General features: G+C 45.6%; 2 protein-coding genes across 2 annotated transcripts in view; both read right to left on the reverse strand.

The window, feature by feature from the left end:
- LOC310761883 (uncharacterized protein) overlaps window positions 1-16646 on the reverse strand; it is a gene marked incomplete at its 3' end in the record, with an annotated part of 95645 nt that overhangs the window by 25061 nt on the left and 53938 nt on the right. The window lies entirely within an intron of this gene.
- Window positions 1-16646, reverse strand: part of LOC310760733 (uncharacterized protein) — a 73605-nt gene that overhangs the window by 2551 nt on the left and 54408 nt on the right. The window contains exons 3-6 of the mRNA XM_083609815.1: window positions 14733-15240; window positions 14462-14543; window positions 14088-14170; window positions 11863-11989 (exon numbers count right to left, since the gene is read on the reverse strand). Of these exons, the coding sequence (XP_083465941.1) occupies window positions 11863-11989; window positions 14088-14170; window positions 14462-14543; window positions 14733-15149 (709 nt within the window). The 5' untranslated portion in view covers window positions 15150-15240. The remainder of the gene's footprint in view (window positions 1-11862; window positions 11990-14087; window positions 14171-14461; window positions 14544-14732; window positions 15241-16646) is intronic.

Below are 16646 nucleotides of genomic sequence, written 5' to 3' on the forward strand. Positions count from 1 at the left end.
TAGTCTCTTTGGTCAACCCAAGACTGACAGCAGCAAAAACAAAAACAGAAAACCTGACAGAATCTACTTATCTTTCCTAACAATTCTGAAGCTGACATTTAAGATGCCTGGGCAGTTCAGATCAGCCCAACTGTGGTAGAAGGAGGCAGAACTGGAGGAAGATTGAGCTTGTAGGGCAGCAGCTGAAGAAGGAACAAAAAGGGTTTTCTTGTGCGTGTTTCTTGTGGCTGATTAGCTGCTCTCCCTGTGCAAAGGTCAGAGGCGCGCGCAGTTTGATCCATCTTTTAGATTTAGGGGAGCTAGTCTTAAACGTTTGTTGGGGGAGACCTAGGTTTTTTTGGGGGGGATTTATTTGTCCTGTCTTCACGCTTTTTATGATGGCGGACCGCTGTAGTCAGCCCCAACGACACGTTCTCAAGATGGAGGGTGAGGGAACAGCTGCAGTCGCCTGTGGTTCCTGCACAATGTTTGCCATCTTGCCAAAGGTTGCAGGCAGCTTTACCTGCAGCAATTGCATGTTGATTGCCCTCTTAAAAGACAAAGTCCAGCAACTGGAAGAACGTGTAGATACACTCCAAAGAGTTAGAGAGCTGGAGCTCTTCTCGGAAGCAACAGAACACACCATCTCCACCAAGGAGGAGACAGGGGACTCCCCTGAGAAGGAGGCTAGTTCACCAACACAGGAGCCAGATATATGGAGAAACATGACTCAAAGAAGTAGGAGGCCCAGGGTTCGCTCTGATCGTTTAGAAATACACAAACGCTTTGAGGTCCTCTCCCCTAGCATGGAAGACGAAGAGCAGACTCCATTTGAGGATCTCTCCCTTATTACAGTCGATCAGGTATATGAAGACGAGCAGCAAAGTCAGCCCTCAGGGAATGTGCAGGCGACCTTGGAACGGACAGCTCACGGAAGAACCCCGACCAGACCTAAGAGGAGGCATGTAGTGGTGATAGGGGATTCCCTACTGAGGGGAACAGAAGCAGTGATCTGTGGGCCTGACAAGATGTCTCGGGAAGTGTGCTGTCTCCCCGGGGCTAAGATCCAAGATGTAACTGAACGACTGCAAGGAATCATAAAACCCACTGACAAATACCCCTTCCTCTTGGTTCATGTGGGAACCAATGACACTGCAAGCAACAGCCTCCAGAAGATCAAAAGAGATTACGAGGCTCTGGGCAGGAAATTGAAGCAATTAAATGCACAAATTGTCATCTCATCTGTCCTCCCAGTTGAACGACGTGGCCCAGGGAGAGAGGGAAAAATAGTGGAAGTGAACAACTGGCTTCGCAAATGGTGTAAACAGGAACAGTTTGGATTCTTAGATCACGGAATGCAGTTTCTTGAAGATGGACTTCTGGCAAGTGTTGGGCTGCACCTCACAACGGTTGGGAGGAATGTTTTTGCAAAAAATCTCAGAAACCTCATCAGGAGGGCTTTAAACTGACTAATGTGGGGGAGGGAGACAGTGCTCCTGAAGGTAGGAGTCTATCAATTGATGAAGATGATCATCCAAATGTCATAGACCGAATGGAGCAAACAGCACACAGACCTAGTGGTGGGAGGAAAAAATCCTTAAATAAGAGACACGGGGGAATGATTAATGGACTTCAATGTCTGTACACTAATGCGCAAAGCATGGGAAATAAACAAGGTGAGCTTGAGCTCTTGGTACAGCAAACTAAATATGACATAATAGGAATCACTGAAACCTGGTGGGATAAGTCCCACGATTGGAATGTAATAATGGAGGGATACAATCTATTTCAGAGAAACAGACCAGACAAGAAAGGAGGAGGAGTGGCGTTATATGTCAGGGATGTGTATACCTGTGAAGAGATCCAAGATTTAGAACCTCAAAGCCAAAGTGAGAGCATTTGGGTCAAAATTAAGGGAGAGAAGGGACTTCCGGTCAGCGCCGGCGATCGTAATGGCGGATTTCCTCTGAACACCGGAGGAAATCGGCTTCGTGGAGCTGGGGTTCTACCGCTACGGCGAAGCGGGGACCCGAAAAAAATCACAGGTGGGGAAGCCTGTGAACTGGAGGCTCGGCGGGCTCCATTTGTGCCCCCCCCCGCTGCAAAGGAGCCTTTTTAAAGGCTCCGGAACGGACCGGGGGTAAAGGGTGCGGAGCTGAGAGCTGTCTACCCGTCTCTGCGAAGCGAAGCCGCATAGCCAGGATCGGAGAGCGCTGATTTCTTCTCTGGTTAATTGGACTCGAAAACAACTACCCGTGAGTAGGAACTTGACACCATTTGGAAGAAAATTTGTAAAAAATTCGGCCGAAACGGGAAAGGCAAAAACAGAAGTCTGCCTTCCCGGACTGTTAACAGATCAAAGTAAAGAGACTTCAAAGCTGGGATTTAGAAAGAGGACTTTTGGGAGGATTAAAACCCAATATCTGAAGAGAAAATTTACTCCACTGTTAGCAGGAACAGTGGAGAGATATTGAAAGATCTGAGACCTGCAAGGAAGGGAATTTTTTAAAATACATCTGCTGACTTTAAAACTTGGAAACGGACTGCCTATGACAGAGAAGCCGACCAGAGGGAACTGTCAATGGAGAATAGAGTTAAAAGTTTGATTTAGCTCTGCAAAGGATACAGTAGCTGGGAAAGGAAAAGCAACATTGTGGGACTAAAAATTTGATATTAATTTGATACTAAGAAACGGGGGCTTTTTGAACATTATAGGCTATAAAGTTGCAATAAGAAGCTGGTTTGAGACCCCTAGTGGCAACTACGTTGCAAAGACATTTTAGACTGCAAGTTTTGCTGTGGGAAAATTCCTATTCTACCAAAACAAATTCCCCAAGTGTGTGACTGACCTTGGGAGTGCATGTGAGTGTTATGGCAGACAAAGCAGAGTTGACACAGGAAAAAACCACCAGGTCTGGAAAACAATACAAAGTAGACACTACTAGAAGGCCCTCAACGGGGGGTGTAGCGGGCACAGCAGGAGCTGTTGCCCCACAGGCAAAAGTAAAGGTTATGTCAACTGATGAACTGTTAGCCCAAGCATTGGGTAAAATTGATGCATCTCTGGAGAAATTGGCAAACAGAGTTGAAGAGACAAATAAACAAGTAGCAGAGGCCTGTGCAAAAATTGAGGCGAACACTGCAAGCATTAATTTGAATACCTCAAGCATAAATGAACTAGGGAAAAAAGTGAATTCTAATACGCAGTCTATTGAAAAATTATTGGAAGAATCGGCGTCAACCAGAAAACTTGCTGAAGAAGCCAAGGAAATTGCAACTGCTGCCCAGGAACAGATCCCACCGGTACATAAGAAATTTGAAGAGTATGACTTGACGTTGTCAATGATAGATCTTGAAAGGAAAGCGAAAAACTTAAGAATAAGAGGCGTGCCAGAAAGTGAGAAAGACAACTTGGTAGAATTTCTTACAAAAGAATTTACACAATTTTGGCAAAAAGACCTGGGGGAGGAAGAATTCACTATTGTGAGTGCTTTTAGACTTGGCAGAAGGCAAGGAAAGAACAAAGCAAGAGACTGTCTGATAATTTTGAAAACTAAGGAAGAAAGAGACAAGATACTGAACTTACACTACCAAAAAACCCTGGAAATTGGGGACACTTATGTGGAAATCTTCAAAGATATACCGAAACATATCCTGGAGGTAAGGGCCCACTACAGAGATTTGGTTGCTTTGCTGAGGAAAAACAGAATAATTTTTAGGTGGGAATTCCCCCAAGGCCTATCTTTTAAATATAGAGGAAAGAAAATAAGAATAAGGACAGTGAACGATAAGGACAAGTTTTTGAAAGACCACGAAGAGGACCTGCAGAAGGAAGTGGACTCTGCTGAGGACGTATTGACGCCAGGACAAGGGCTTTTGGAGATTGCAAATTTGTTATCTGGACGCTGCGGCCCACGGAGAGACAAGCTACCGACAGAAGAAGAACAACAACTTGGTGCAGTAGGAGGGAAAACTAATTAACCAATCATGTCTCTGCAACTTTTAAGCTGGAATTGTAATGGTTTGAACTCCCCTAGAAAGAGAAAAGAGATATTTCATATATTAAAGAAAGAACATTTGGACTTGATTTGTCTACAAGAGACTCATGTTACGAGGCTACACAGGAAAATATTGGTTAATAAAAGATTAGGGCAAGAATTTATTTCGTCTGATAAAGTCAAAAAAAGAGGAGTGGTGATTTATGCTAAGGAGAAATTTTCACCGAAATTTATCCTCAAAGATGAGCAAGGAAGATATTTGGCTATTGAAATTCAGTTTCAGGGGGAAAAATTTTTGATAGTAGGTGTGTATGCACCAAATGAGGGGAAGTCGGAATTTTTTAAGAAGCTGCATGAGACTTTGATGGACTTTATGGACTACAACATAATTTTGATGGGGGACATGAATGGAGTTGTATCAACTAATATGGACAAGGCCCAAAAACAGGTAGTCACCAAAGATGGTAGACTACCAAAAACTTTTTTTGAAATGACTGATAACATGGACTTGATCGATATTTGGAGAACTAAGAACCCCCTGGAGAGAGAAGGAACATTCTTCTCTGAAGCCAAGATGACATGGACTAGAATTGACCAAATTTGGATTACTAGAGGAATGGCTCCAAAAATTAAAAAAGTGGAAATCTGCCCCAAAACATGCTCCGACCATAATGCTGTAAAGATGGAGATGAAGTCAACAACAACCGGAACCTTTAGATGGAGGATGAATGACACCTTATTTAGAGATGAAGAAGTATACAACAAGGCCCAAAAGACTCTAAAAGACTATTTTGAATTAAATTTGCCAACAAACGTGGAGAAAAGAGTAATCTGGGACGCAAGTAAAGCTGTGATGAGAGGGTTTTTGATACAACAGAATGCATTAAAAAAGAGAAGGCAAAATGAGAAAAAAGATAAAATTTTGGAGAAAATTAAAGAAGGTGAGAAAAAATTGAGAGCCAAGCCGAAGTCACAAGAGATTCTGAGAGAAATAAAGATATATCAAACACAATATATGGAATTGATGAATCAGGAAATAGAATGGAAAATTAAACAAATGAGACAGAAGACATTTGAATCGGCGGATAAATGTGGGAAATTACTGGCATGGCAACTGAAAAAAAGACAAAAACTGAATACAATTACAAACCTGGAAGTAGAAGGAAAAGATATAAACAATCCAAATGAGATAAGAAATTGTTTCCAGAAGTACTTTAAGCAATTATACACACAAGGGCCACAGAATGAAAGGGACATTGATGGATTTTTGAAAACAAATGGATTACAAAAAATTTCACAGGAAAGTAAAGCATTGTTGAACTGTAAAATAACAGATCAGGAGATAGAAGGTGCCATTTTAAATATGCAATTGGGCAAATCCCCGGGACCGGATGGACTGACTTCCAGATACTATAGATCCTTGAAGGATTGGATAGTACAACCTCTGAAGGAAGTCTGTAATGAGATTTTGGAAGGGAAAAAGGCACCAGAATCGTGGAAAGAGGCCTACATTACACTTATACCGAAAACAGAGACTGAAAAGACTCAACTTAAAAACTACCGTCCCATATCCTTATTAAATGTGGATTACAAAATCTTTGCTGACATCTTAGCCAAGAGACTGAAAAGAGTATTGATTGAAGAGATACATAAGGACCAAGCGGGCTTTCTGCCGGGAAGACACATATCTGACAATTTGAGGAATGTAATTGACATTTTGGAAAAGCTAGATGTGAATATAAATACTAAAGCTGTTCTGATATTTGTGGACGCGGAGAAAGCCTTCGACAACATTTCTTGGAGTTTTATGAAGAAGAATCTACAGGGTATGGGGGTAGGCCAAGGTTTTGAAAACGGTATAGGTGCAATATACTCTGAACAAAAGGCTAAATTAATTGTAAATAATGTGGTTACGGAACAATTTAAGATTGAAAAAGGGACACGACAAGGATGCCCAATTTCCCCTTTACTCTTTATATCGGTCCTGGAGGTTTTGCTGAATATGATTAGAAGGGACCGGTTGGTTAAAGGTATACAGGTCGGAGCCAAACAGTATAAACTGAGAGCCTTTGCAGATGATCTAGTTTTGACGTTACAGGAGCCAGAATCTAGTACTAAAAGAGTTTTAGAACTAATTCAAGAATTTGGTCAGGTAGCAGGATTTAAATTGAATAAGACCAAAACTAAGGTTTTAGAGAAAAATATGACATTGTTTGAAAAAGAGAAATTTCAGAATGAAACAGGTCTGTCTGTGGTGAGGAAGGTGAAATATCTGGGGATTAATATGACATCTAAAAATGGGAACTTGTTTAAAAATAATTATGAGAAATGCTGGTCAGAAGTGAAAAAAGATCTCGAAACATGGTCAAATTTGAAGCTTTCCTTGATGGGTCGAATAGCAGCTATAAAGATGAATGTATTGCCTAAAATGTTGTTTTTGTTTCAAACATTACAAATTGTGGACAAGATGGAATGTTTTAAGAAGTGGCAGAAAGATATTTCTAAATTTGTCTGGCAGGGCAAGAAGCCTAGGATAAAATACAAGATTTTGACTGATGCAAAAGAAAGGGGTGGCTTCGCCCTGCCAGACTTCAGACTCTATTATGAGTCAGCAGCATTCTGCTGGTTGAAAGACTGGCTGCTTCTGGAAAACACAGACATTTTGGATTTAGAAGGTTTCAACAATGTGTTTGGATGGCATGCATATTTGTGGTATGATAAGGTTAAAGCTCATAAAGCGTTTAAGAATCACATTGTTAGGAGATCTTTGTTTAATGTTTGGACTAGATATAAGGATCTACTGGAAAACAAAACCCCAAGGTGGTTGTCACCAATGGAAGCGAAAGCTCAGAAAAAACTCAATATGGAGGCCAGTTGGCCAAAATATTGGGAAATTTTGGAGCAAGAAGGAGATAGACTGAAATTGCAGAGTTTTGAGAAATTAAAAAACAAAGTCCGAGACTGGTTACATTACTTTCAGATAATGGAGGCATACAATTTGGACAGGAAAATTGGCTTCCAGGTGGAAAAATCTAAATTAGAAACAGAAGTGCTAGAACCTAAAACTAAAATCATGTCAAAAATGTATAACTTGCTGCTGAAATGGAATACACAGGATGAAACGGTTAAGTCAGCTATGATTAAATGGGCACAAGATCTTGGACATAACATTATGTTTGCTGATTGGGAACAGTTATGGACCACAGGTATGAAATTCACGGCATGTAATGCCTTAAGAGAGAATATTATGAAAATGATATACAGGTGGTACATGACCCCAGTCAAGCTCGCAAAAATATATCATTTGCCCAATAATAAATGCTGGAAATGTAAGGAAGTGGAAGGTACATTTTTTCACCTATGGTGGACGTGCCCAAAGATTAAGGCCTTTTGGGAAATGATTTATAATGAAATGAAAAAGATATTCAAGTATACTTTCCTGAAAAAACCAGAGGCTTTTCTCTTGGGTATAGTCGGCCATTTGGTGCCAAAGAAGGATAGAATCTTTTTTATGTATGCTACAACGGCAGCAAGAATACTTATAGCAAAGCACTGGAAGACTCAAGATTTACCCACTCTGGAAGAATGGCAGATGAAGTTGATTGACTGTATGGGATTAGCAGAAATGACCGGCAGAATCCGCGACCAGGGAGAAAAGTCAGCAGAAGAAGATTGGAAGAAATTTAAGGAATACCTACAGAAATATTATAAAACTAATGAACTTTGAAAAGATGTTGGTTTGAATTTTGGTGGTCTCTAGCTGTTATGCCTTCCTGGAACAGATGGCCAAGCATGCAAAAGGAAGGGAGATAGTAGTAATGGGGGACTTCAATTACCCGGATATTTGTTGGATGTCAAACTCAGCCAAGAGCATAAGGTCAAACAGATTCCTCACTGGCCTTGCAGACAATTTCATTGTCCAGAAAGTGGGAGAAGCAACAAAAGGAACAGCCATTTTATATCTGGTCCTAACCAATGTTGATGACCTGGTTAGTGGGGTAGAAGTGGAAGGATCATTAGGCGCGAGTGATCATGCTCTTCTGAAGTTTACTATACAGCGGAAAGGAGCAGCCAAGCATACTAGGACTCAATTTCTCGACTTTAAGAAAGCCGACTTCATAAAACTTAGGGAAGTGCTGGGTGAGATCCCATGGGCAGTAATACTAAAAGGAAAGGGAGTTCATGATGGCTGGGAGTTTGTTAAGAGGGAGATAGTAAAAGCACAACTTCAGGCAATACCAATGAGATGGAAACATGGAAGGTGCCTAAAAAAGCCAGGGTGGCTATCTAAAGAACTTTTAACTGAGTTAAGATTAAAAAAGGATGTGTACAAAAAATGGAAAAGGGGGGAAACCACCAAAGAGGAATTCAAACAAATAGCCAGCACGTGTAGACACAAAGTCAGAAAAGCTAAAGCACAGAATGAACTCAGGCTTGCTAGAGAGGTTAAAAGCAACAAAAAAGGCTTTTATGGGTATGTTTGTAGCAAAAGGAAGAACAAAGAAACAGTGGGGTCACTCAGAGGAGAAGATGGTGAAATGCAAACAGGGGACACAGAAAGGGCTGAACTCCTCAATGCCTTCTTTGCCTCAGTCTTCTCCGATAAAGAAAACAATGCCCGACCTGAAGAATTTGGAGCAAATGATTCAGCAGATGAAACACAGCCCAGAATAACTAAGGAGATAGTAATAATAATAATAATAATAATAATAATAATAATAATAATAATAATTTATTATTTATACCCCGCCCATCTGGCTGGGCCTCCCCAGCCACTCTGGGCGGCTTCCATAAAAACCAAAAATACAGTAAAATATCACACGTTAAAAACTTCCCTGAACAGGGCTGCCTTAAGATGTCTTCTGAATGTCAGGTAGTTGTTTATCGCTTTGACATCTGCTGGGAGTGCGTTCCACAGGGCGGGCGCCACTACCGAGAAGGCCCTCTGCCTGGTTCCCTGTAGCTTTGCTTCTCGCAATGAGGGAACCGCCAGAAGGCCCTCAGCGCTGGACCTCAGCGTCCGGGCAGAATGATGGGGGTGGAGACGCTCCTTCAGGTATACTGGACCGAGGCCGTTTAGGGCTTTAAAGGTCAGCACCAACATTTTGAATTGTGCTCGGAAACGTACTGGGAGCCAATGTAGGTCTTTCAAGACTGGTGTTATACGGTCTCGGCGGCCGCCCCCAGTCACCAGTCTAGCTGCCGCATTCTGGATTAGTTGTAGTTTCCGAGTCACCTTCAAAGGTAGCCCCACGTAGAATGCATTGCAGTAGTCCAAGCGGGAGATAACCAGAGCATGCACCACTCTGGCGAGACAGTCCGCAGGCAGATAGGGTCTCAGCCTATGTACCAGATGGAGCTGGTAAACAGCTGCCCTGGACACAGATTTGACCTGTGCCTCCATGGACAGCTGTGAGTCCAAAATGACTCCCAGGCTGCGCACCTGGTCCTTCAGGGGCACAGTTACCCCATTCAGGACCAGGGAATCCTCCACACCTGCCCGCCTCCTGTCCCCCAAAAACAGTACTTCTGTCTTGTCAGGATTCAACCTCAATCTGTTAGCTGCCATCCATCCTCCAACCGCCTCCAGACACTCACGCAGGACCTTCACCGCCTTCACTGGTTCTGATTTAAAAGAGAGGTAGAGCTGGGTATCATCCGCATACTGATGAACACCCAGCCCAAACCTCCTGATGATCTCTCCCAGCGGCTGCATGTAAATGTTGAAAAGCATGGGGGAGAGGACAGAACCCTGAGGCACCCCACAAGTGAGAGCCCAGGGGTCTGAACACTCATCCCCCCCCACCACTTTCTGAACACGGCCCAGGAGGAAGGAGCGGAACCACTGTATGACAGTGCCCCCAGCTCCCAGCCCCTCAAGACGGTCCAGAAGGATGTTATGGTCGATGGTATCAAACGCCGCTGAGAGATCCAGCAGAACTAGGAAACAGCTCTCACCTTTGTTCCTAGCCCGCCGGAGATCATCAACCAGTGCGACCAAGGCAGTTTCAGTCCCATGATGAGGCCTGAATCCTGATTGGAAGGGATCCAAATGGTCCGCTTCTTCCAGGCGTGCCTAGAGTTGTTCGGCAACCGCTCGCTCAATCACCTTGCCCAAGAATGGAAGATTTGAGACTGGGCGATAGTTGGCCATCGTGGCCGCATCTAAAGTACAAGAATACTTGGCTAGTCTAGATGTATTCAAGTCTCCAGGGCCAGATGAACTGCATCCAAGAGTATTAAAAGAACTGGCAGATGTGATTTCAGAACCACTGGCAGCCATCTTTGAGAATTCCTGGAGAACAGGCGAAGTCCCGGCAGACTGGAGGAGGGCAAATGTTGTCCCTATTTTCAAAAAGGGGAAAAGAGAGGACCCAAATAATTACCGCCCAGTCAGTCTGACATCAATACCAGGGAAGATTCTGGAGCAGATCATTAAGCAAACAGTCTGTGAGCACCTAGAAAGGAATGCTGTGATCACCAATAGTCAGCATGGATTTCTGAAAAATAAGTCATGTCAGACGAACCTGATCTCGTTTTTTGACAGAATTACAAGCCTGGTAGATGAAGGGAACGCAGTGGATGTAGCCTACCTTGATTTCAGCAAGGCATTTGACAAGGTGCCCCATGATATTCTTGTAAAGAAGCTGGTAAAATGCGGTCTTGACTATGCTACCACTCAGTGGATTTGTAACTGGCTGACTGACCAAACCCAAAGGGTGCTCATCAATGGTTCCTCTTCATCCTGGAGAAGAGTGACTAGTGGGTTCTGTCTTGGGCCCGGTCTTATTCAACATCTTTATCAACGACTTGGATGATGGACTCAAGGGCATCCTGATCAAATTTGCAGATGACACCAAACTGGGAGGGGTGGCTAACACCCCAGAGGACAGGATCACACTTCAAAATGACCTTGACAGATTAGAGAACTGGGCCAAAACAAACAAGATGAATTTTAACAGGGAGAAATGTAAAGTATTGCACTTGGGCAAAAAAAATGAGAGGCACAAATACAAGATGGGTGACACCTGGCTTGAGAGCAGTACATGTGAAAAGGATCTAGGAATCTTGGTTGACCACAAACTTGACATGAGCCAACAGTGTGACGCGGCAGCTAAAAAAGCCAATGCAATTCTGGGCTGCATCAATAGGAGTATAGCACCTAGATCAAGGGAAGTAATAGTGCCACTGTATTCTGCTCTGGTCAGACCTCACCTGGAGTACTGTGTCCAGTTCTGGGCACCACAGTTCAAGAAGGACACTGACAAACTGGAACGTGTCCAGAGGAGGGCAACCAAAATGGTCAAAGGCCTGGAAACGATGCCTTATGAGGAACGGCTAAGGGAGCTGGGCATGTTTAGCCTGGAGAAGAGGAGGTTAAGGGGTGATATGATAGCCATGTTCAAATATATAAAAGGATGTCACATAGAGGAGGGAGAAAGGTTGTTTTCTGCTGCTCCAGAGAAGCGGACACGGAGCAATGGATCCAAACTACAAGAAAGAAGATTCCACCTAAACATTAGGAAGAGCTTCCTGACAGTAAGAGCTGTTCGACAGTGGAATTTGCTGCCAAGGAGTGTGGTGGAGTCTCCTTCTTTGGAGGTCTTTAAGCAGAGGCTTGACAACCATATGTCAGGAGTGCTCTGATGGTGTTTCCTGCTTGGCAGGGGGTTGGACTCGATGGCCCTTGTGGTCTCTTCCAACTCTATGATTCTATGATTCTATTCTAAGATTGTTCACAGAAAAAACTGTAATCTACTATTTCTTGTGGGGGTGTTAGGTTCCCAGGTGTTGTAGGGGGTGCTGTGAAAATATATGAGGTTTGTCACATGGAGGTATTTTTTGAATTTCCTGGCAGATAGGACGATCCCACACGGAGGCTTACCAAGAGAGGCCACGATCCCATGATTCTCCTCCATGACGTCCTTATGCAGAGCTCTCTGGTCAGGATCCAGCAACTCCCACTCCTCGTCCGTGAAACGAACAGCGACATCTTCAAAGCACACTGGACCCTAAAAGAAAAGGGGAAATGTCCTCCTCTGAGACAGCAGAAATATGATCTGCTACACAATGCTCTGTTATTTCCTTCCTGTTAATTGCTGTTGTCAGAGCTGCCCAAGGTCCCAGCTCACAAAGGACCAACGCTGCTTCGTTGTTAAGTACAAAAGTCTTTATTGAAGTTCAGTTTCACTTCCAGAGCCGCAGCGCGCAGCTCTACGTCTCAACTGTCAGACCGCTGATGATCCGTCTGAATCTCCTCCCCCTGTACACCAGTTTAAGACCCTCGCCTTGCTCCACCTTTTCCGCTGCTCTTTCCTCCTCTGGATCCGCCTGCCCGCCGGGGTCTCGCCCTTTCTAGACTCTTCTGACGCTGACTCCCCTGAGCCTTCTCCCTCCCTCCGGCGGGCTTTAGGAGCTGGTTCCCCATCCGGGTCTCCTGCTGTCCCCCACGCCTGCACATTTGAACTTGGCGCACGCGCCCAGCCAGCAGCTTTCCTCCTGACCGTTTCACTGCTGCTGTCACTGCTTCCCCCTTTGGGGGGGCTAGCTGCAACTGACCTCCCCTCCATTCCCCCACTCTCCGATGGAGGCGTGGTCAGCCCTGACTCACCTCCTCTCCCCGCTGGAGGAGACGCTGGCCCTGACACATGTGACTCTTCCCCCCCACTACGCTCTGGTGGGGAAACTGGTCCCGATCCCCCACTGCTGCTTTGGGGTTCCCCTCTGGCTCCTTGTTTCTGGTGCGTCCCCCCTGGGACCCCCCTTGCCCTGACCATCGGCGCCCCCTTCTGGGAATCTTCTGATTCGCTGGAGAAGCTCATGGACTCTCTAGGGCCACTGTCATACTCCCCTACGCTTCCCTCGGATTCTTCCCCTTCGCTCTCCAATTCCTCTCTCCCCAGTGCTCCTGCTCCTGATTCCCTGACAGCTGTGTTATTTCAATAGGATTGCTTTGCTGCACATTTTTATTATGGGTACCTAGTTTAACGCTTTAATTGAATTCTACGTTATTCTGCCTACGGAAGCATTCCAGTTGCCCCGATGGAAGGATCCACTTTCTCCTCTCCTTGTGAGTTGTTCTGGGGAGGTTCCCCCCGAGTGCCCTAGAGCCAAATTCAAGGGGTTCATGGGGGCATGGAGAGGGGGAGGAGTGGGGGGCAGGCCCCATTTTGCAGCGGATGGGGCTGGCTAGGGGAATCCTGGAAATTATTTGTCATCGTCTGTCCGCTGCTTAGAAGCCTATTTTAGCATTCAATGTTCAATTTAGAAATATAATAATCCTAGTTTGGATGGCCATCTGTCTTGGAGGATCTAGCTGAGACTCCTGCAATGCAGGGGGTGGGACTTGATGACCCTTTTTGTCCCTTTCAACTCTAGGATTCCATGAAAACTGCAACTACAGATGAATCCTACTGGCAACATTCAGAAGGCAGGTATGACAGAGTTATCTGGGCAGGAAATCCCACACTTCACAGCTGGAGTTTACTCTTTATCAGCAAAAACACGATGTTCACATTCTTGGCTGAGTTTCGGGCTTCATGAAAACAGCAGCTCATTCCCTGAGCCTCTTTGTCCCCAAAAGCAGTTGCTGAGAGTGAAGTCCCCCGACTCCCCACAGCTTTCCAAGTCCCCTCCTCTCTGGGGTTTCTGGCAAGCGATTGAACAGTGTGCCAGTGTGCAGCCTGCCTTCGCTCCTCCATGTTAGACCTCTCTTGGGTCTGAGAGACAAGCAGGGAGGGTGGATTCTGGCAGAAGGAGAGGGAACCCCCGTGGCTCCTCCTTCTCCTGACTCACCTCTGACTCTCAAACTCCCTCCTCCCACTCGCCTCCTTCTTCTTCTGCCTCTGATTCTGCACTGCATTCTGCCTCAGAGTCTCCCAGCTCACTAAGCCCTGTTTCCCCTTCAGCCTCTGACACCTCCTCTTCCCAGGCTTCTCCCTCTTCTCCCTCTGACCGCTCATCCTTCCTCCACCTTCACTCCTTGGGCTCAGAGCCGCCTTCGTTTCCTGGTTCCCTGGCTGCTTCCTCCCACCATTCCTCTGTGCCCAAGCAGTCCATGACATTGCTCCATCCCTCGGCCTCTGACCCCACAAGGCAGCTTCCCCTGACCTGATCTGGTTCCACAGCCACTGCTTCCCTTCTGCCCCCATGAAAAGATGGATCAGGAGGTCTTGCCGGCATCATTCTTTCACCTGCAAAAGAAAAAAAGGTAATCAGGATGCTAGGAGTGCCTGCTTCTCTCACAGAGGCAACAGGACATCTCTAACTACAGATGGGCTTTGAGAAAGCCTTACCTGCTGAGTGCAGTTGAAGGTTTGTGCCCATTTCATGTTAGGTGTGCAGAAATACATCTCCCCTCCTCTGAACCCTTGTTCCCAACCCCCACCCCTCAAAAAAAAAAAACCAAGATGAAAAGAACCCTCAGATGAGTTGGAAAACCAACAGAACAAGACCAAATGGAGAAAAGCCACCTTCCTCCTTACCCAGTGGCCTCTCTCTGGTGTCCAACGGAGGCCTCTCTGCCTCACAGGAATCCAGGTCCATTTCTGCAAAATGATCCCTTTTCTGAAAGAACAAGAATTCAAAACAGTAAATGAAAGGTGAGAAATATTAGAAAGAGAACGCAAAGACAGATACTTTAAGGGTGTTAGATTTCATTCCCCGAAAACGGATGGGCCATCAGCAGACCTTTTCTGGATGTTCTCCATCCTGTTTGGAGCCCCTTGGGAGTATCCAGAGGAAAGTCTCTCTCACCTGCTTTCTCTCTGCCTGCTCTCTCTCCTCTGCCTGACTCAGGAGGAAACCTTCGGCCAGGGCCACCGCCTGGGAACTGGTCTCTGCTCCACAGTCCCTCACCCAGATCTCCATCTCTGGTGGAAGGACAGCCAGGAACTGCTCCAAGATCACCAGGTCCAGCATCTCAGCTTTCGTGTGCCTTTCTGGCTTCAGCCACTGACGGTCAAGGTGGTAGAGTCGGCTGCAAACCTCTCGGGGTCCTTTGGCCTCCTGGCAGCAGAACTGCCTCAACTGCTGGCTCTGCACCTCTGAGCAGTGGGTATCCTCCTCACCCAGGATCTTCTGCACAGAGTTTTCCCAGAATCCCCCACTGCTCCCAGTTTGGATGGCATGGCCTCTTCCTGCTTCAGGGCCAGCTGAGTCTCGCTCATCCATCTGTGCTCTCAGGAAGCCTCTGAGAGATTGGAAGGAACCCTTTGGTCTTCTGCCAAGTTCTGTCTGTCTGAATGAGAAGCTCTAGCAAATCCTACAAAGCAAATACATTGTTCTGTTACAAAAGTTGTACAATATCAGGAGAAGAAAGTTTCCCTGAGCAAGCATGGGTGAGTCTTGCTGGGAATCAGGGTAGGACTGCACCACAGCCCAGACTCTGAGCTATCTTTCTAAAAAGGAGGAGGAGGAGATGGAGGCCTCTAGAAGGGAGATTGTGGCAAGCGAAGAGATTAATACGAGGCGAATCAGCCTGGTTGCTCCTTCCTTCCAGTCAATGCATGAAATCAGAACTGATTGACAAGGGAATCATTGGTTCCTAGTGAAAAATGACTACGTGTGTTGAATCTGAATCTCCTTTCTTGTAGCTTGAAGCCATTGGTTGGAATCCTGTGCCCAGGTGACATGGCTCTCCTAACGGCCGGCCTCACTATACACTGCCTTTGTTGATCTAAAAGCAGCCTTTGATACAGTCTCCAGAACCAGACTCTGGGACAGACTACAGGGGACCTACATAGAATTAAGAGCTTCTGCTCTTAATTCAGGCACTGCACGCAAATACGGCTCTTAGAGTCAGGTGTAGCCGCCTAGGACACCTAACAGACCCTATTAAAACCTCTAAAGGAGTCAGGCAAGGGTGCCTATTGGCCCCTCTACTATTCAATTTCTATCTAAATAATTTAGTATCTGCACTCCATGACTCAGAACTCCACCCTCCGAAGCTCGCAAATCGGCATATTTCGGTCCTGCTATATGCCTACGATGCAGTAATTTTATCTAGAACCCCCATTGGACTCAAAAGAGCACTAAGAAAGCTCGCAGCATACTGTGAATGTGAATTTCTCAAAATCAACTATCAAAAGACCAAGATACTCGCTTTGGGGGCAAAACCAAAGCTTAAAAGCTGGGAACTCCAAGGCCATAAATTAGAACAAGTCACAAACTATAAGTATCTAGGAATGGGGGTACAGGCCTCAGGAGCCAACAAACTACACATAAACTCCATCGGGAGTTCAGCGGAAAAACCCGCAAATTGTATCCTTAAATTTTTCAGAGCACAAGGGGGCTTCTTCGTTCCCGCAGCTCGAAAACTATACAAGGCCAAAACTTTGGCACAACTCCTTTATGGTTCCTTTTTGCCCCCGCCTTCCTCCCCCCTTGAGAGAGTTCAATCTGGACTTCTTAGAGCTCTCCTCCAAGTGCCCAGATGTGTCTCAAACGCATGGGTCAGATTGGAAACGGGGATGATGAGAGTGGAGGCTAGCATCTGCCTAACATCAATCTACAAATGGCTGACATTGAATCTGCTCCCCCGAGGGATAGCTCCACTGACCCTCTGTGACCAATTCCAGTCAGGCTGGCAGACTGCAGTTCTGAACACTTGGGCCAGGCCAAAGCCACGGTCAGGCAAAGAATATTAGATACCGAGAGAGAACAGGACTG

The sequence above is a fragment of the Podarcis filfolensis genome (genome assembly GCF_964270895.1).
Source record: "Podarcis filfolensis genome assembly, chromosome: 4".
Classification (NCBI taxonomy): domain Eukaryota; kingdom Metazoa; phylum Chordata; class Lepidosauria; order Squamata; family Lacertidae; genus Podarcis; species Podarcis filfolensis.